We start from the raw sequence: 15,453 nt of genomic DNA on the forward strand, positions 1-15,453 counted from the left end.
AAGGGCCACTCATCCAAATTCTAAAGGAGGGGGCAGGGCGTTGGGCAAAGTTCACGTGAAATGTCACATTTGGTGAGAGGGTGACGGCTCAACTTGGGTGGTTGTGGAGGAGGCACACTTCAATATCGCCCTCACACGTGGTGGACATAAACACGTATGGCCCCTACCACCCCCACCGCCCCTCCGGCCCCGCGCCCCCCCGCCTGGAGAATATGGACTTTGACTGACCACCCCTTCCCTAATTTCCAACCCCACCCACACGTGGGGCATCATTCCCTTGTTTCCTTCATGGGCCCTTCCTCATGGCCCATTTCCCCCTCATCGCCTCCATCATCCAAAAGATTTTAGGGTGGTTTGTTTACCATTTTCGCTCATTTTCAAGAACAAAACTCCATTCGAGAACTTAAAAAACAATAAAAAAAAATTATAATGATCCGCTTTGAGCCTAAGGGGCCCTCACGATTTTAAAATACGTCTACTTAATTAAAAGGAATCTCTACATATATAATGCTAGGAACATTCACTTTTATCCGATGTGGGACATCACAAAAATAATCTTAAATTTTTTATTATTTTATTATTTGAGATTTTTTTTTTCTCTAGAGAATTATAAAGTAAGAATTTGAAAAAAAAAAAAAGTTTATTTTAGTATTAATAAGTTAAAAATAAATTCATATTCTTAATAATAAATAAATCAATAATAAATTTGTATTTATTATATAATATTAATAGTTGTTTAATATAATTGAGAATAAAATTTATTGTAAGAGTTTTTAGATATAAAATGTTTTACTAGTCTTACTTTGATATATAGTATAAAAATAATTAATTATTTATTTTATATTAAATAAATTAATCATGATTAAAATAATTATATATTATTAAATTTATTATTTAATAAACAACCTCATTATTTTTTAAATTGTTAATTATGATCAAATATGATTTGTTTGACAATATTTCTTTTTAAAATTCAATAAAATATAAAAAAAATATATACATTTATCTTATTTAAATATGATTTTCTTTTCTTTTTTTGCACAATATTTCTTAAACTTTTAGGAAACTAAATAATAATCCTATGAGGTGTTTATTTCTAGAGAGAGAAAAAAATCTCAAATAATAAAATAATAGTAATAAAATAACTAAAAGGAATGGAAATATTTATATAGAGAGTTTAGTTGTCAATTGATTTAAATGATATGACAAATAAAAATTATATTTTTGAAAATAATTGAATAAGTTATTAAAAAGTGCATATATTTCAAATTATTTTTAAATAAATGAAGATAATACTAATTTAAAAAATTCGGAATTCTTTTTTTCATATTAGTGAATCAAATTTCACTTTTCCCAAATTATCATGTATTTATATTAATTTTAGGAAACTAATTGTTATTGTAACTTTGGAGAATGTGTTTTATAAACAATTTTCAAATGAAATCTTAAATAACGTTTGATAAAATTTATTACTTAATAACTTAAGATGACTTTAAGTTAAATTATTTAAGTTTTTAAATCATTAAAATATTAAATTGATTAATCAAAATCATTTATAACTTTAAATTATAATATAAAGTTATTTTACGAAGAATATTTCATATGCTCTAACAATGTTTGAAGGTAAAATACTTAAAAACAAAGATTAAGAGTAATAATTTGAACACGGGTGTCACGCTTGTCGAATTTATTTACATTTAGAAAAAGAGAAGGAGACTATATCTTTAATGAATGATTGTGAGGAACATGCATCATTTATATATTAATGATACTAATGATATTGTTAGTAGTTGAAGCAGCAATCAGGGGGGCGTTGAGGAGTAAGTGGATGTCTAGGGTCTTCCTAACATCCAGCATTGTTGAATTCAACTAGACTGGTGACTGGTCCTCGTCCTGGTCCTCCTCCCTCAAGCTAAGTGTTGAATCAAAGCTGTGACTAACTACAACCCATTAAAGAAATGAATGGGAAGAGACACTGTTGGACAAGATTGATAAAATAAACAATATAGAGGGAGTAGAATCACTTTACATAACCATTATATTGTTTTTCTCTTTGTCTCTCCCTTAACCACTTGGCCATTGGAGAGAGAGAGAGAGAGAGAGAGAGAGAGAGAGAGAAAGGGAGAGAGAGGGAGAGAGAGAGAGATCGGTCTGAATGGAATTGTGATTTTGTGATTGTGGAAGTACTATTATTGGGTGCAATGGTTCTTTTGTGGGTTATTATTGTTATTTATTTTCTTGGGAAGTGGCTGTTTTCTTTTCAAAAGTGCTGATGATGGTGTTAAAAGAAAATGGGAGATAGTGAAATTACTTAGACCAAATTCCAAGTCCCATATCAAAGTGAATTTTCTCCAATTTCTCCTAAGGAGGACAAGATATAAGATCGAATGCAATCTGCAAGCCACCAAACCAGCATACAAAATAAACAATTAGGCAGTTGCCCCATTATGAGAGGTTGGGCTTCTAGATCAGCACTCAGGGAATATTCTCCAAATTCATTTAACCCAGTTCAGCCCAAATTCAGGCTCAGAATTGAGGCCCTACCAATTAAGACCCAACCCAAGTTCAGCCCATGAGTTCGTTCTTTGTAATTACGGCTGTATTGGCCTGTAAACTTTAGAAATAATGGGGCATTGGGAGTAGACTGGCCAAGTGAAGCTATTCAAATGTGTCATCTTCTATACTAGGCCTCAGTGCCATTTTTTTGGTAATTATTTTCGATTTGATTCAAGTTCAACTAGACTTTCTAATGCTTATGGAATTGGAAGTCGTCGAGGATCAAACATAGCCATGATAGCTTAGCCCTTATACAGCATATGAGGGTAGCTGGTTGCTAGATGTTAGAGCCATCAATACATTACGCATACACATTGATATATATGTCTGTATATCACTATCTCTAGTATCTTAGAAAAAGATCAAACACAAAAAAACCTTCGTTATTTTCAATTTTCATTTGGGTAATGAACAGTGCCACCTTTCATGGCGAAAAGAGATGAAAAAATAAATAAATAAATTGCGTGACCCACTATGGAAATGAGTAAAGAAAGAGGTGAAACTATTTAGGAGCAAGGGTAATATAATCTTTTAATTTTTTTTATTTATTTATTTTTATTGTGAACAACTCTATTTTGTATGTAGTATTTTAATTTTCTTTGATTGTGAACCTATTTACATAACTTTATTTTGTATGTAGTCTTTCTTATGTTGTTAAGAAAACAAGCCTTAGATAATTTTTTTTCTCTCTCTTTGATTCTTTGAATCCCATAAGTTTAATGTCTATTTCAATACACTCCTGTTTTCTATTTTTAAAATTAGACAATAATTATAATTTTATGTAAGATATAATTTTTTTTTTAGAATTTTAAAAAATTGTTTATTTGAGAAATAAAAAAAATTACTATCCCAAATTTTAGAATTTTAAAAATATAAGATAAATCAATATTTTTTTTAGAAAATATTTTGTTTTTTTGTAAATTTTCTAATTTTTTTATATATTTTTTTTAAATTAAGAAGTGTATTAAAACAAATAGTTAGTTAAAGTCATTCTAATAAATGATTCACAAAGAAACTGAAAAATTATAAATTACACTCTTTCCACTAAAAACATTTTTGTCAAGATCTCTAGGCCAAGGGATAATCTTAAATGGAAGTTTATATGAGGAGTAGCCTCCTAGAAGATAATGGAGGCATGCAAAGGTTTTCTTAAGCTAGATGAAGATTGGCCCTTGAGTGCAAAGGTGGGAGGGAGCTTGAGTGCATGACCTGCCTACTGAGTAAGGACGAAAGTAAACCTTAGTGATATAACAGTATTGAGTATAAGGGTCATCGTTCAATAGATAAAAGTTACTTTAAAGATAACAAGTTAACCTTCGTCGAGAGTTCACATTGACGGGTTATAATATATTTAAAGGGTTGGGTTGTTCGCCCGTTAAAATAGTACGTAACCTGGATTTAGAATGTTGTGAGACAGTTTGATCCATATTTGGTGTGGACATTAGAACATTGAAATGACATTTTCTTGGTATGAAAATACTAAAAAGGATGCACCTTTAGCATACCAATTATTGTGTCTTCGGCAAAAGCTAGGTAGCCAAGTGTTAAGTGAATAACTGGTAAAAGCATTTAAGTAGTAAGTTCATCCTAAGATGAGTGTTCTTCTATTCCGACATCCCTAGAGCCTTTGATAGAACAGAGACAACAACAAATTTTCTACCCCTGCAAAGAAATCCAATTCAGCAAAATAGAGTAAAATTAATTAATACAAAGAAGAAAAATAAATAAACCATACATCTGCAATAATATTTAGAAGTAAAGGGGGAATAACTTATAACCAAAATTCATCCTTTATTGTAACATGCATTATAAATATTATAAAAATATTAAATTTGGCATTGGTCCAAACCTAACTCAAATTAAGTCTAGATTGAAAAAATTTAAATCAAACTCAATCCTGAAAATGATTATCTATACAACCCAAATGTTGGGTTGGGTTAGGGCTGGATAGGTGAACCTAACTACAAGAATAAAACAAACAGAAAAAGTTCAAGTAGAAACGAAGAATATTCAACGGCGTCGTTTTGAGGAGCCACCTACCTGAAATGTAACTTGGGCTCAGCCCAAGAACCAGAAGAAATATCCGGGGCCCAGGGGGTCAAACATAAATACCAACTCCAAACCTCATCTCTGCAATTCACTTCTCTCCAATGGCGACCACATATACCACCACCTCCTTCACTTTCAAAACCCTAATCTCCTCCTCCCACCCAAACCCTAGGTCCACTGTCCAACTCGCTTTTCCCCTCCGATTCAACTCAATCTCTCGCCCGCGACTCACCTCCCGCTCTGGCGCCGTACGTCCGATTCGAGCCGCCGTTAGCGATGGCGAGTACTCATCGAAGCGGAGCAGCAGCAATGAACCTAGAGAAACGATTATGTTACCCGGCTGTGACTATAACCACTGGCTCATTGTCATGGAGTTCCCCAAAGACCCGGCTCCCACGAGAGAGCAGATGATCGATACGTATCTCAACACGCTCGCTACTGTACTGGGAAGGTACTCTCTCTTGCGATTCGCTTTTTCCTGTCCTCTGTTTGATTGTCGAGAAAATGACATGAAAGAAAAAGGAAATGATTAGGCATTTGAACTTGTTATGGGATAATAGCGTGTTCCTTGTATTGAATTTTCATTCCATGGTTGTGGTTTCTCTTTAATTAAAGAAAAATGATTTATTTCCCGAAATGCTTAGATGTATTTTGATATAAATTTTCACAAAATCAGGGTTATTTATGCTGTATGTGTAATGGAATAAGAGAAGGGGCGAGTTTGCTGGACCTATAGCATGGCTTGGTATTAAGAGGGAATCTTGGAAATGAAATGTTGGACTCTCCAATGAGATTTGAGATTCGAAATTACTCAGTGTTGACCTAACCTACCATTTTATAGGTTTAATACAATCTTTGTGTTAGTCAATTCAGGGAACCTCTTTTTTCTCTTTAGGCTATGTTTGGTTCCTAGGAAATTCGAGTTAAAATGCAAAGAAAAGAAAAACAATGAGAAGAGCAGAAAATATCAAGGAAAGTTAAAGGAAGGAAAAAGTGAAGAAAAATAAGAGATAAAAATAAATTTGGAGTCAATAAATGACTACATATTTCTTGTTTTGAGAGGGTTATGATTGGTTCATCAAATGAACCCCTTATTGCATGTTGGGTCCAAAATCTTTTCTTGGGTTGACATGGAAACATGTTAGTTGTATCTTCGAGATTTTAGAAAGCAATCAGTGGGAAGAGTGGAAGCCATAGATGGGAAGAGAATGAATATTCTTCCTGCTTTTTTCCCTTTTTTTTTTTTTTTTGTCTTTTTCACTTTAAGTGCCATGTTAATTTGAAGATGATGATACAACAAATGCATCTAAAAGCTCCAGTGTAGGCTAAGCTAGATTGAGTTGTATAGAGTACTGCCATTTGATGCTTCAATAACATGGCCCTATGCACTGAACTAATGGATTTCAAATTGTAACTCTTTGAGGATAAAAGAAGAGTGTTGAACTTTTTCAAACTAGGGAGATTGTTGAGTGTGTTTTACCTGATGGTTCTTTGTTCTTGATCTCACCTGGGCGTTTTCTGCACAGCATGGAAGAAGCAAAGAAGAATATGTATGCTTTTAGCACCACCACATATACTGGGTTCCAATGCACTGTGTCTGAAGAAACATCTGAAAAATTCAAGGGTAGGTGAATATTGCCAGTGCTTGACTGTTCAATAGACGGTCCCTTGCATGGGTTTTGGAGAATCACTTTGCACTGTTTCCTTATTTATGTAGGGTTGCCTGGCGTTCTTTGGGTGCTGCCAGATTCATACATAGATGTTAAGAATAAGGATTATGGAGGTTGGTTTGTTCAACTCTCTGGTGAAATTAAGGAACGGTTTTACTTTACTGCTGTGGCTAATGGTCATACTATCTTCCTTTTCATCTTGTGGGTTTTTAGGTGATAAATACATAAATGGGGAGATCATTCCTTGCACATACCCTACTTACCAGCCAAAACAACGAAGAGAATCAAAATATGAGAGCAGAAGATATGAAAGACGAAGAGATGGCCCTCCTGCTGAAAAAAGACGACCACGACAAGAAGCAAGCCGCTCAGAATCAAATTCTGGATGAGGTATCCAATTTTAGATACCTCGCATGTTTCTATAAATCGTATTGTTATGATTTTTATAGTAACTGTTCTTTATTTTGTATTGGCAGTTCATTAATATTTTTCTCTAGAGGTGGCTGTTACACTGATCTACAATGGATAATGGTTAGTTACATATGAGGACATTTGTCAGTGGATACTCAAATCCGTCCTTAGATTTTTGTAGAGTTCAGGTTATATGGTTGTCGTGCGATGGAAAATGTTCTGTTAGCCTGTAAGAACTTTGATGGAAGATAACACTTGAGGAATATTTAGTTAATCCAAATCTACCTCTTTAATGGTATCTCATTTGTGTGATCAAACTATTCCTGTGTAGTTTAGCTTTGGAAGTATGATATTTAGATGTATGGATTGAACTAATTGTGGAATTTGATAGGCACCTGCACTTTCATGCTTCTGTTCTTGTACTGTTAGATTTGCCATTAGACATTGAGCTATTGTTCCATTTACCATTTCCTTGCATCATTCCTCTTGTTGCCTGCAAAAGTTCATCATGGTGAATTATGCAGGGTACCAATAATGGGTGGTCCAAGAGGTGGGTGATCTCCTCATTGGTCCTGATTGAAATGAACGGTTAGGACATATTTTTATCTTCTTGTTTGGATGCTATATCATTTCTTTTCACCTGTATGAGTGATTATATAATTTCTTATGCTGCAAAATTCCCTTTTCCCTTGTTCTTGCCTCATTTTCTATGGTCTGATCCACCTATTGGTTAAAATGATAAATAGGACTCGGCAAAACTAAGGAGAAAAAAAAAGGAGGGTGGGGGGGAGGAATTATGGGGTCTGTTATGTTAATTGTGAACTGTATTTTAGAACTTAAAAATGGAAAATTGTGTTTAGAAAATGGATTTTTGTTATTAAAAACAGAAAAATAGTATTTATAACATAGCAACCTTCTAACAAATCCCCAAGAGAACAATAACAAAATTGACACGTGTAAGTTACAAATGAACCCTAGTCTCCAAGATGAATGGTAGGCAATTAACCACTGGTATATTAGGGACAGGTAATAAAGTTAATATTATATAATTTTTAATTATTTAATAAAAATTATTAAAAATAGTAATTTAATTAAGAAAAATATTATCTTTTGATAATTCATAAAATATTCTTTATAAAAAACTTGCAAAAATATTTATTTCCTTAAAATGAATTAAACAATCTATTATGAAAAGTATTTTCAAAATGTTTTATAGCTTCATTTAATTACTAAAACTTCAAAATATTTTTGTAATTTTTTTTTTATCATAGATTCTTTATCATGAGATTCTTGTGCTGAAAGAATTGTTATTTGATTGCTTATCTTTGAACTATTCATGTCCAAATTAGATGGTTTCCTTCTTGTCTTCAAGAGGAGAATTTGGAGGATCATCTTAGATACCTTCTTCTCTTGTAGTTTTCATTCTCATGGGGAGAGCTTGGAGAATCACTTGTATCAGAACCAAAATGAATAACACTCTTATTAGGAACAACCAATTTAAATAAATGGTTTTAAGAAAATCTTCTCATGAAAATGTATTAATGCAATATAATAAATAACATATAATAAACTAAGAAATAATTAAACAATATTTCTCCATGAAGAATCTTGTTGCATTAAAATTTGAATAAAATCTGAATGAAGCCTAAACTAAAAACTCCCAAAGAGCCATTTTTGAGCCCCCCCCCCCCCCCCCCCCCCTCTTCCCATGTCGGCTTCATTGTTGCCTGCACTTGAGCTCTTATCTAGGCACTCAAACTCTTCAACAAGATGGTGTCAACGTACACTTGTTGCTTCAATTAGCCATATCTCCTTGGTTTTAACTCTCCCCTCTTCCCATGTCGGCTTCATTGTTGCCTGCACTTGAGCTCTTATCTAGGCACTCAAACTCTTCAACAAGATGGTGTCAACGTACACTTGTTGCTTCAATTAGCCATATCTCCTTGGTTTTAACTCTAATTTGTGAATCACTTAAAGCTTTGGATTGGTAACTTCCTAATCTTCAAAACCATTAGTGGCTTGCCCTATGAAATGCATGGAAGACACCCTCGATTTTGAGTCAAATTCAGGGTTGTGATTCCATCCAAGAACTCTTCTTTTTTTTTTAGAATGATTTGATCGCTTCCATCTTCTCCCAAGGTTATATAAATTGATAAAAAAAAATGAACTTTTATAAGGAAAAGAAAAGTCCTATACTCTTTTCAAATTGAAGTTTACAACCAATCTATTAATGTAAAAATTGGATTTTTACAACAAAGAAAAATTCTATACCTCTTATGGGGCTTACAACCCATCTTGAGAAAAAAAATATTATTTATATTCATTTAATCACAAATATGTTCATCATATTAATATCAATACACATTTTTTTTTATACTTTTAAGCTATAGGATGAATAAACAACCTTGTAAGAAAAATAAGCATACCCTAAAATAGATATAACATGCAAAATCCTAACTTAGGGATCTAACACTAGTTGTTAGGAACTTTGAATTACTTTGTTCATTGGCTCTATATAAATAAAGTGCATGCAACTATCCCAAGGGCACTTTAGACCTATCGTAGTTGAAATAAATGGTTTTAGAAACCATTATAAAGTAAAGATTTAGTGTTAGAAAGCTCAAACTTGCAATTTGGATGTTTTTAAATCGATTTTCATCCGATGGAAACTTGAAAACTATAATGATCGTTGTATAACTCATCTATCCAACAATCTTCCACCTTATCTCTCCCTCCACAAGTCTTGGCATAAGAAAAAGATATCCTTCTCTCTCAAGAATTTCAAAAAATTGAATTACAAGACTAAAGCTCTCCCCCTAAAAGGGTTTAGATAAGCTTCTTTGTGGGCTTAAGCGATTTGAACTCAAATCAAGTTTGGGTTACATAATCCAACCCATTTAGGTTCTAATGAATTAATTAGCCCATTCAAAAAGTCATTTCATAAGATTTAATACATTTTTACGTTTTTACTAAAACTTTATTATATATGCTTATGAATTATATACCCAAAATATCCCTTAAAACGTATGCCACCATGAACTAAAATCTTGAGTAGGGACCATTAGGACATGTAGAAAAATACTAGTTAACTTGTTTGTGCGCATATTATAGTTTCCTGGGCCAAACCACTTGAAATCCCATTCAAGTGGGCTGGGGCCCCTTGGGGCATGAATCTCCCACTTTCCTATCAATAAGCCTATGAGGCTAATTAAGTGAGGCAATACAAACCCAAAAAAAAAAAGGTTTCAATCCCATTCCGGTATGGGATTTACACCATTGGCCTTTTCTTTCTTGGGATTTACACCATTTGCTTTTTCTTTCGAAAAGGCACACTGTTCCAACATCGTACTCCTCCGCCAACCCTTTGCTCATACATTGCTTTCGTCCTCCTTCCTACTCTTTTACTAACTTGACTGTGGAAGGGAAGATCGTACAGGTGTACCCCAACCTTCCGTCATAACAGGTTATGTTGCACAAGATCCATGCCCGCCTTCCAGTTTGATGAGGGAGTTGTTGAGCTCACCATTCGAATGAGTCTTCGACCCCGTTGAGCCAACAATCCTCATGCATTTTGCAACTTTATTCTCTCTCTTCATAACCTCTCTGCTGCACAAACTACCCATCGGCTGATACATCCCCATGTAACAACTATGCATTCATGCCTTCAATTCGACAAACCCCTCAGCCAATGCACAACCAACCAACAGCTCACCAGATCCCATATCCATGTTGAAACCCGTTACACATTGCTGTTTTTAATGTTGACAGGCTGAGAAGCCATTTCCACGCCCTCTGCCACCATGTATCAGTCGATCAGCTTCTGAAGAGAAGCTCTGCAACCGCCTCAAGGGCCAATACCCATTAAGAAAAAGCAGAAAGCCCACCATGGAAAAACCACGACAGTCGCTTTCTCCTTATCCACATGATGCCAGTCAAAGCTCTGTACCACTTTTAAGAGGAATGGCTCGTCAATATCATGACCAAAGACTGGCTCCGCCTTTGATCCTACCCCACTCTTACGCCTACTCTGCTTCCCTTCCAAGCTCCAACTGGAAGTCACTATATCCAGTATCCACTACCAAAACATGAAATATTAAAGTGCGTGTATTACGTGAGAAGAGGGGAAAGTAGGACAAACCTAAGACAAGCCAATGATTTCATATAAGAAAATATGTGAAAAAGAAACCACTTTTTCCCTTTGGATTTTACTACATTGGATTCACTATAAATTTGCTATGGAGAAAACCAATGACCCGTGATTGATTCTGTGGATGCACTCACATGACTGACCAATCCCATGTCTGGACACCATCATGCCTATTTATTATTCACTAATATCATTTCACAACTTTTTTTAATTCAAAGTCTATGATTTTTATATTCATAGGTTGTTAGGCTTTGTGGGTGTGCCACAGTTTCCTCTTTGGCGTTTTTGTTTTCAATAATCTTGCTTCAGCTTCGGAGGAATATCAATCATTACCACCAATTGCCATCTCTTTTCTCCATATTCTTCCATTATTATTATTATTATTATTATTGTTTTGTTTTTCCTAAAAAATGGGGATTTTATTTCAAATGGTACAATTTGTTTCCATTCGTAAATATTTAGTTTTATTTTAGTTCTCTTTTTTTTTTTTTTAATATATTTGTATTTTTTTTACAAAAAAATATTTTTAATTCCAAAATACTTGAAAAAAATAGTTTGAAGTGATTTTTTTTTATAAAAAAAAAAAACTTTTTTTCTTTCTTAAAATTTCGAAATTTACGATCTTGGTCCACTAATTATTGAAAAGCTGAGTTCTATACCACGCGTGGGGAACCCCTATAATCCACACGTGGGCCATTTCCAACTGGCAACCGGCTCTCCCAGTCCACACTCCCAGCCCATGCTTTCCCAGAGGGCCAAAACAAACGAATCAACGAACCTGCAAAAGGGGTACCCGGTTTCACTCGCCTCCACGTGTCATAAATAATGAGGCCGTGGGGTGCCACACATACAGGCCCCTCTGCCCTATAATCATCATCAATTTTACCCTTTTATTCCCAAAATGACCCTGCCAGTGACCCACAGTGGCAAAACGGCGAATAACAGACATTCCCGTGCCTTCTTATTTATAAGTCTTCAGAACTTCGTAATTTCCTCCGAGCGTTAAGCTTCCGTTGCCATTCAGATCTGGCACAGATTCCACGGAACCGAATCGTACCCAAAATAACCATAGGCTATAATATTACCATTTTACTCTCAACTTGCGTCTAAAACTTCTGGAATACCACTTGTGACCATCGGAGTACATTGGCTGCTGCCGTTACACGGCTAAGAGCACAAAATCCGGGAGATATGTTGATTGACGAAAATGCCCTTGCGTGGTAACCTTGGTTGGGTTAAGTTGTCTGCAATGGGTTAAAGAGCAGACCAGCTTCTACTATTGCATGGTTGACATGTATATATCATGCAAACAGACGGGACCCACTTTGGGATTTTTTATTCATTTATTTTTTTCATATTTTACTTTTTCTTTCTCTTTCTGTTGAGAAAACAACAATTTACATTGAATTTTTAAAGGCAAGCAAGTAAGAAGGTGCCACTCCATGCAAAGCATCGAGTTTTGTCTTCAGGCAATAATTTTTAAAATTTTTTGGGTTGGTAATAAAGACTAAATTCAAAATTTGACCTTAACCCTCCAAATGGGCTTCATATTTAGAATATTTATTTTGAGGTCATTTTAGGAAAAAAAAAATTAATTAAGGGGCAACCCAAGATGCCAAAACCCCTTTGTAAGCCAAATAAATGACGCATTAGAAAACAAATCATGGAACCCTAATCAACCACCGGGGCAACCACCGCGAGAGGGCAGTTAAGTAAAATCATAAATAAAACCTCCCTTTTTAAACCGTCTCCCCACTTGCCATGCTCCCTCCATTCCTAGCCTTCATCGTCTGATTCATCACCTCGCTCACAAAACCACCTTCTTAAACCCCGACGTCATTCATGGCGTTCTCTGTTCTGGGGTTCCTCTCTCTCCTCTTCTCCCTTTCCTCAGCCGTCGACACCATCCACGACCTCCTCCGCTCCCGTGGCCTCCCAGCGGGGCTCCTGCCAAAGGCCGTCCGGTCCTACACCCTCGATCCCGATGGCCGCCTCCAGGTATTCCTGGACGGGCCTTGCCTCACCAAGTTCGAGACCAGAGTTTACTTCGACAGCGTCGTCACCGCCAATCTCAGCTACGGCGGCCTCATTGGAGTCGTCGGTCTCACCCAGGAGGAGCTCTTTCTCTGGCTTCCCGTTAAGGACATCATCGTCGATGATCCCAACTCTGGCTTGATTTTGTTCGACATCGGCCTCGCTCACAAGCAGCTTTCGCTTTCGCTCTTTGAGGATCCACCTGACTGCAAACCTCAAGGTAAATTTGTGTCTGGATCTCTCTTCATTTCAGCGAATTGATTTTTTTTCTTTTCTAAATATCTTCTTTGATCTTGTAACGGAATTGCCTTTAATGTTTCATCCATGGCTCTTCTTCCTCCAAAAAAAACTGATCATTTTTCCTTTTTATCTCTGAGAAACCACGAAAACAAAATGACAAGAAACTGGAAAATAAAAACCTGACGCTCCATTTCTTATCGCCTAAACAGCAGAAAATGAAGCACTTTTACTTTTCATTTCTTTTCTGAATTTTCTCGGCGACCAAACAGAGAACATGTAGAAAACTTTTCTTTGAAAAATACTCAAAGGTACAACACTTTTAGACCAAAAATAAAAATAATATCAGTTACAATACAAGGTACAAGCACTCCTCAGCCTTTGAATATTTTTGCCAATATATAATTTTATATTGATTTTAAATCACGTCTTTTTTGGATGCAGGTTCTTTACAGAAGAACGTGAGGAAGGAGAAAGGATTCGAGTTTGTTAGATAGAAAAAAAAAAAAATGGGAAGCCATTTTGGAATTTTGATTTTAAAATGTAATGATAATAGGAATAATCAATAATGTAATTATATATAGTCATAATTTTAGGGTTTTTTAGATGATTTTGTAGGAAATATGGAATCCAGTTTTGGTTTTGGTAATGAGATTAGAAGTTCTAATCTTCTAACTTTTCTTCCATTCCCTTTTTTTTAATCTGTAAAGATAAAGGATTTGTTGATAACCAAAGCAAAGTATCTGTCCTTAATGTCTAAGATAATAATTTATTTTTCCTTTCTTTATATTATTCTCTCCTTAAATATCAATGGTAGTGAATTTATTTTATATTTTTTAAAAATTTAAAATTTGAGATAGATTTTTGTTTTTATATTTGAAAATTATTGTTTTTTAAGATATTCAAAATATAACTTAGGATTATTTCTAGATATGCTTTTAAAAATTTTTCAATAAAAAGCATAAATTTTTAAAATGTTTTTCTAAAAACAATATATTTAACTTGTTTTCAAATATAAAATTATCTAATAATAGTATGATTTTTTTTTTTTTTAATAGTGGGAGGAAAAAGGGGCCCGTGGATGTAAATTTGGAATTATGAAAAAAGTAAGGTTGGGAATTTCATTTTTGTTTATATTCTATTGGAATTTGGGAGCCTAGTGGGAGAATGGAATTGCTTTATGATGGGCGGGAAAGGTAGGGTCCACACAGCAGCTTCCTACGGGGTATCCTATGGTCTCTCTCTATTTTTCAAAAAAGAATCCCTCCAAAAATTTTCACTTTTCACATATTCATCTATTTTTAGATATTTTCTATATATATATATATAGACATGATTTCTAATAATTCTATTTTTGTTTTTTAAAACAAAATTTAATAATTTTAAAAATATTTATAATATTGAAATATGATTTGCAAAATGGGTTTTGATGAAATTAAAAAATTATTCTCATGTCAAAAGCAAGTTTTAAATTTGTGACAAAGGGGGCACTACTCATTAAGTCAAATTTTGTAGGAAAGTCACATAGATGGATTCATTTCTTTACATCTTGGGATTAGAATCCAGGATCAATTTTGTAACAATGTGAAGATTTCGATGGAGGATGTCACACATTTTGATGCCAAAAGCATATATTAAAAGAAAATGTCTCAATCGGCCAGGTAAATTATTATACATATGTATGATAAAAAAAATGTAAGAATTATTTTTTTTGGAGGGTGGGGCCTTATAATGATAGGATTTGCCATCTGTAAAGATATTTCCCATATTGGAATCTATTCGTTGAAGGTCGGTCTGTCATCTCAATGTTTTAGGGCCCCATGCGAATGGTCTCTTCTGTCTGTCACTTTTTAATCATCATCCTCAACTTGGACTATTTAATTTTATCAAATATAAGATTAAAATTTAATAATTAAAGTTCAACCATTTTACTATGATTCATTATTATCCATACGGTATTCAATTGGTGGGCATTGGATACTTACTTGGCCTGCCCAAAAGTTAACTATACATTGGTTCTAATTTATGAATACTATAAATAAATACCAAAGGACAAATATTTAATTTTGCTTTTGAAATCTATACTTGTTTTCTTAATCCATTACCAGGAATTGTATTATTATTATTATTATTTGAACTATGTTATTCCTTTTTAACAATTTTTTTTTATCTTTAATTTATGTTGTTAAATAAATTTGGTTTGAGAAGGTAAAGTTGAAATAAATATTTATAAGTTTTCATAAAAAACACATTTAAAGAAGTAATTTAAATAGATATAACGATTCTGGATGGTCATATCTAAATTAATAGCAGATAGATACGCAGTGATAAGATTGAAATTTTATTTTT

At 34.1% G+C, this 15,453-nt stretch overlaps 2 protein-coding genes across 2 annotated transcripts; both read left to right on the plus strand.

Moving 5' to 3' along the window:
• Window positions 1–4,682: 4,682 nt before the first annotated feature.
• LOC117908425 (multiple organellar RNA editing factor 9, chloroplastic) lies at window positions 4,683–7,098 on the plus strand. Its single transcript, XM_034822005.1, has 5 exons — window positions 4,683–5,056; window positions 6,132–6,229; window positions 6,323–6,388; window positions 6,489–6,665; window positions 6,752–7,098. Exons 1-4 carry the CDS (start codon window positions 4,707–4,709, stop codon window positions 6,662–6,664), a joined length of 690 nt encoding a protein of 229 aa, XP_034677896.1. The 5' UTR covers window positions 4,683–4,706; the 3' UTR covers window position 6,665; window positions 6,752–7,098.
• A 5,493-nt stretch (window positions 7,099–12,591) lies between these two features.
• LOC117909244 lies at window positions 12,592–13,830 on the plus strand. The gene is made up of 2 exons (XM_034823196.1): window positions 12,592–13,087; window positions 13,549–13,830. Exons 1-2 carry the CDS (start codon window positions 12,676–12,678, stop codon window positions 13,599–13,601), a joined length of 465 nt encoding a protein of 154 aa, XP_034679087.1. The 5' UTR covers window positions 12,592–12,675; the 3' UTR covers window positions 13,602–13,830.
• Window positions 13,831–15,453: the final 1,623 nt, after the last annotated feature.

Source organism: Vitis riparia, chromosome 19 (assembly GCF_004353265.1).
Source record: "Vitis riparia cultivar Riparia Gloire de Montpellier isolate 1030 chromosome 19, EGFV_Vit.rip_1.0, whole genome shotgun sequence".
Taxonomy (NCBI): domain Eukaryota; kingdom Viridiplantae; phylum Streptophyta; class Magnoliopsida; order Vitales; family Vitaceae; genus Vitis; species Vitis riparia.